The 5,739-nt window shown below is 37.2% G+C and overlaps 1 protein-coding gene across 2 annotated transcripts; it reads left to right on the forward strand.

Moving 5' to 3' along the window:
* Window positions 1-949: 949 nt before the first annotated feature.
* Window positions 950-4,753, forward strand: NPH3 (Phototropic-responsive NPH3 family protein). 2 transcript variants are annotated; one of them, XM_021973369.2, is made up of 5 exons: window positions 950-1,114; window positions 1,231-1,395; window positions 1,589-1,658; window positions 1,823-3,115; window positions 3,898-4,753. In XM_021973369.2, exons 2-5 carry the CDS (start codon window positions 1,283-1,285, stop codon window positions 4,450-4,452), a joined length of 2,031 nt encoding a protein of 676 aa, XP_021829061.1. In that variant the 5' UTR covers window positions 950-1,114; window positions 1,231-1,282; the 3' UTR covers window positions 4,453-4,753. The 2 variants fall into 2 exon arrangements, with proteins under 2 accessions (XP_021829061.1, XP_021829060.1); XM_021973368.2 differs by having other exon boundaries at window positions 950-1,395.
* Window positions 4,754-5,739: the final 986 nt, after the last annotated feature.

Here is a 5,739-nt window from a genome sequence, read left to right on the forward strand (position 1 = left end):
GAAAAGGGTAAAATAGCTAAGTTGTTGTGCAAAGTGTTTATTAAAAAATGTCTTGAAGAGGCCGAGCTAGTAAACAACTAGTAGTTATGCAGCTTAGTCCTTTCTTCTTTTACAAAAATATTTTGAGAGATTATTCATCTTATTCCGAGATAAGAAAATTCCTCGATCCCCCACTGATTAGAGTAGACATCAAAAGGTTCAAAATGATTGCATTAGGATTTAAACACAACTTGGTAATTCATGGAACATCTGAAGCCAAAGTGAAAAACCAACTCTGTTTTGTGATTTAAAACCGAAGTGAAGAACCAATAGCGTTGAAACAGAAAAATAAAGTTAAAAAAAAAAATTCATGGTGATAATAGAATACACAAATGGAATTTCTGTACTGACCTTCAAGTCGTACATAGACAGTAAACATCCTATTCGGGTTCGCTTGATCTTTTTAGTCAACCAGAAGAATATTGAATACCTGACACTGACAAGAAAACCAAATAGGGAAGTGTACAGAACTTTTATTTTTATGAAGAAAAAAAAAAAAATTCGAACTGGTGGGTCGAATTTTAAATACCATTATTTGGTATAATAAGACTGAACTTATTAAATTGAACAACAGTCCTGTATATTGTTTAAGGGCGAGACTCACAAATACTAACTTGAACAGTCCAAGCAAGCTCACTGTTTGCTGTTTCAAATTTAGATATGAACTATTACAATGTTGGAAGAGATCTCAAATTCAAGTCTCTCCACTTCTATAAGCGAAAAAAAAGTTTACTATTAATAATAGCATTCGATTTATAATTGGAGTAACTTCCATAAATCATATTGTCACACATGGTATGTTAGATACCCACAATAATTTCTAGTAAAAAAGAATAAAGCTTATGTCTACAATTTTTTATTTTATTTTATTTAAGAATAGAGAATATCAAAAGAAGAAACTGAATCTCTCCCATTCTTTTTGCATAGGGGGAACCAATTAAGCTGAAAAAAGCAAAGAAAGGAGGCTCCGAGTGATCCAAAACAGTACCTACTGTGCCCATTACTACACAGCCTGTAAGAGCTCTTCGAAACCTCTTGAGAAGCCGACAATTGGAGATAATTCCAAGCCCCCCATGTGAGGGAGACTCATCCCTTTTAGTCTCCTTACATCTTTCTCAGTTTCACTGCCTTCTCTCTCTGCTTTGTTCTGCTGCTATCTCATACAATCTCTGTGCCTGCTCTTATTTGTAGCCACTTTCTCGAGAAGATTCCAGCTTAAGTTTTCTGGGTTCTCTTCAAAATCATGTGGGATTCAGAGACTGAGTCAGTTGGAGGGAGAGATTACGGCAATGGAGTTCTTAGTTCAAGCAAGCACAGTGTTAAGACTGATGGGTTTGAGCTAAAAGGCAGCTCTTGGTATGTATGAAATTAGATACACTACAATTTAAGCTGCTAATTTGGACTTTGAAGTGTCTTGGTGTACTTAGTTGAGTCTAAATAAAATGAGATTTTACTTCTTCATGATGCTTGTGGTGTGTTGGTTAAAGGGTAGCTGATGTTTTAGCATGCAAACTAATTAAAATATTTGGTGGGTTTGGTTCAAAAATAGGTATGTTGCAACTGATATCCCAAGTGACCTGCTAGTTCAAGTTGGAGATGTGAATTTTCACTTGCACAAGGTACCATTTCTAATTCTCTCTCAAATCTTTATAGTTTCATATCCTTGAGCTTACTAGTCTAATAATTTCTTTTGTTCTGTTATAAGTTATAACCAGTCTAATAAATTGTTTGGTGAGAAGTTATAAGAATGGAATTTTATGTTTCTGTCATTCTGTTTTGGAAGTATCCCCTGCTGTCAAGGAGTGGAAAGATCAACAGAGTTATGTATGAATTACGCGACCCGGACATGAGTAAGATGGCTTTGGATGACCTTCCTGGTGGACCGGAGGCATTCGAGCTAGCTGCGAAATTCTGCTATGGAATTGCTGTTGATCTAACAGCAGCTAACATTTCAGGCCTGAGATGTGCTGCTGAGTACCTTGAAATGACAGAGGACTTGGAAGAAGGCAATCTTATCTTCAAAACCGAGGCGTTTCTCAGCTATGTGGTTTTATCCTCATGGAGAGACTCCATAGTTGTGTTGAAAAGCTGTGAGAAGCTCTCGCCATGGGCGGAAAATCTTCAAATTGTCCGAAGATGCAGCGAGTCTATTGCTTGGAAAGCTTGTGCCAATCCAAAAGGAATAAGATGGGCATACACTGGAAAGCCACAAAAAGTTTCAAGTCCAAGCTGGAATGACATGAAGGACTCAAGTCCAAGTAAAAACCAGCAGGTCCCTCCTGATTGGTGGTTTGAAGATGTTTCGATTCTTAGGATTGATCACTTTGTCAGGGTTATTACTGCAATTAAGGTAAAGGGGATGAGATTTGAACTGATTGGAGCTGCAATAATGCATTATGCATCCAAATGGCTTCCGGGTTTAATAAATGATGGCGCGGCCACAGCAGATGAAGGAAGCAACAGCAGCAATAGTAATACCAGTAATAGTGGCAGCAGTTGGAAGGGTGGACTCCATTTGATTGTGGCAGGAAATAAAGATGATCCTCCAACTGTTCAGGCCAAAGATCAACGGATGATCATTGAGAGCCTCATCAGTATAATTCCACCACAGAAGGATAGTGTCTCATGCAGCTTCCTTCTTCGGCTTTTGAGAATGGCAAACATGTTGAAAGTAGCACCTGCTTTGGTTACTGAGCTGGAAAAACGCGTGGGAATGCAGTTCGAACAGGCTACATTGGTGGATCTTCTTATTCCTTCTTACAATAAAAGTGAAACTATGTATGATGTGGATCTTGTTCAAAGGCTTCTGGAGCATTTTCTGGTTCAAGAACAAACAGATATTTCAAGTCCAAGCCAACAATCTTTCCCTGGAAAACACTATGATGACATTCAAAGGGGTACAGGCCCAAATGCTGCTAAGATGAGGGTGGCTAGGCTTGTCGATAGTTATCTTACTGAGGTATCCAGAGATAGAAGCCTCTCCCTAACAAAGTTTCAGGTGCTGGCAGAAGCTTTGCCTGATTCTGCAAGGATCTGTGATGATGGACTTTATAGAGCAATTGATTCCTATCTTAAGGTATTTGGTTCTTCCAAATTTACTCTGTCATAGAACTGTGTTTTCTATCTTTTGGTCTATTCTGTTACAGAAACTACCTTCTCTTATGCATGAACGTTTTGAATACCAATTGAAGGTGGAAAAACAAAGAGAAATTAATCACTCACAAGAAGTTTGCATACAATGGGAGGTCCTATGCAGTAAACTGCATGGAAAAGTTTTAATTATAGATATTGCTTTTCTCCAGCTTCCATTTTAAAGCAGAAAACTTAGAAAAAATGTGAATCTGAATTTACTGCAGAGGTATTCGATACTTAATTTGTGACCCTTTTCGACACGGTTATGTGCTTTTTTTTAGCTTTTGTGCAAATCTGCCCAGCAGAGGTCCAAAAATACAACAGAAGTTTCCCTGTCTCGATAATTCGAACATTTTATAACATATAAGTGGAGGCTGTAAGGAAATCAGAACCGTAATAATCATAAATCAAATATTAGAACGATGGTGGAGTATTACTTTTTTTTTTTTTGTCAAAGAGTATTACTGATTGCTTGTAATGCTACATTTCTGTTAGTGAACAAAATGTCGATATGGGATCTACAATGTGTGTAGAAAGTGCTGCAAGTCGGCTTTCGTGACTATGAACTGAAAATACAGTTAGACAATGTCATTTGCCTCTGGTTTATATAAGTTTGATGAACCATTCTTGAATTTTTTTTCTTTCTGTTTTTCCTATAAAGCATGACAGTATTTTTGTTGATCAATTGCTTCATATTAAGAGTTCCCATCTCCTTGTCATTAACAGGCCCATCCTACACTTTCTGAGCATGAAAGGAAGAGGCTTTGCCGAGTGATGGATTGCCAAAAGTTATCAATTGATGCCTGCATGCATGCTGCCCAAAATGAAAGACTCCCATTAAGGGTGGTGGTGCAAGTTCTTTTCTCTGAACAAGTAAAAATAAGCAATGCATTAGCCACCAGCTCCCTCAAAGAAGCTGGAGAATCTCAGTATCAGCCAATGGTTTTGAATCGAAAAACACTACTCGAAGGGACCCCGCAATCATTCCAAGAAGGATGGGCAGCAGCTAAAAAAGACATCAACACGGTAAAGTTCGAACTGGAGAGTGTCAAAGCCAAGTACCTTGAGCTCCAGAATGACATGGACAACTTGCAGAGACAATTTGATAAGATGTCAAAGCAGAAACAGACATCAGCATGGAGCAGTGGGTGGAAGAAACTAAGCAAACTCACAAAGACCACAAACTTAGAAAATCAGCACAACATTGGGACTGAGCACCAAGCAGCTGCAGATCAGCAGACTAGAAAGACACCTAGGAGGTGGAGAAATTCTATTTCCTGAAAACAAAAAGACAGATTGAAGGAAAGAGATAAACATCTACATGTTTGACTTTGTGTTCCAAAAGGTTTTCTTTTATTATTTGGGGGCTTCTTTCTTTTTTATTTCAACAGGAGTTGGGAGACTTATTTTCTGAACACCGGTATCACTAAAATCTGATTTTTTTTTTTTAATTATGTGAGTGATTTCTCCTAGGGAATTTGTTTTCAAGGGGGGAAGAAGCTAAATATGTGGCTTCGACTTATATTCCATTCAAGGTTTCTTGCTCAATTAATCAATCGTTTGATTAGAATGAGATCTCAAACGCATCATCTACTCATATTCCATTCATGTCACTCAAAATGAAATCTCAAACGCATTATCTACTTATATTCCATTCATGTCACTCGACAAAAAAAGAACAGAACTCTCTCTAACGGCCAACTGGCCGAAGACAGAAAAACAATACTTAAGCAAAAGATTAAAATAAAAATTCAATCTTATGGTGATTTATAGTGAAAAAATTTGCCCCTAGAAAATCTAAATGCCCCTAGAAATAGAAAAAAGGCAAAAAAAAAGAGATACAAGAACATCAAATGGGCATGCCAATAAGGTAAATGTGATATCAGAGTTTTTGGTTTTCCAAATTAAGAACTGCAGACACTGGGGGCCTCCCAGTCATCATTCACAATATATGTCCATTCTGCATTAACTTTTTGATGGACTTTCCATATGTTTCTAAAAATTTGATGCATGAAAGAATTGATCGGTAACCGAATTAGAGACCACAAGTGTGATTCTATGGGGACCACTAAGCTCAAAGATGGTGTTCGGTACCGTAATAATCACACCAATTTGGAAAAGAATAAAACAATCATGATAAGGTTTCCACTTAAAACAGTATATCTCAAGTTACCTGAAACTCGCATTATTGACATAATATGTCGAGGTTGAATGTTTCAAAGCAAATAAGTTCCAATGTCTTATGTGGACGACAACTTTCCAGGTCATCTGTTGACTCTGTGTCAAGCAATAGCACCAAGGATAGGGCTTGAAAAAAATTAAATGGAGCTTTACACTTAAAATTATTTTTTCCAAAAAGGGGCCGTTCGGTTACGTTTTCACGGTCCTATTATCATTTTATGTTTTCATTTTTTCCAAAAAATTCTTTTGGTACGTTGTTTTCCAAAATCGAGGAATTTGTTTTTTGAAAACAAATTTAAACCTATATACAAAAGTTGAAAACGGAAAATTGTCGTTTTCATTGCTTTCTGAAAACTTATTTTGTCCAAACTGAAACCATGCATCTGT

This window comes from Prunus avium, chromosome 8, assembly GCF_965620075.1.
Source record: "Prunus avium chromosome 8, drPruAviu1.hap1.1, whole genome shotgun sequence".
Taxonomy (NCBI): Eukaryota; Viridiplantae; Streptophyta; class Magnoliopsida; order Rosales; family Rosaceae; genus Prunus; species Prunus avium.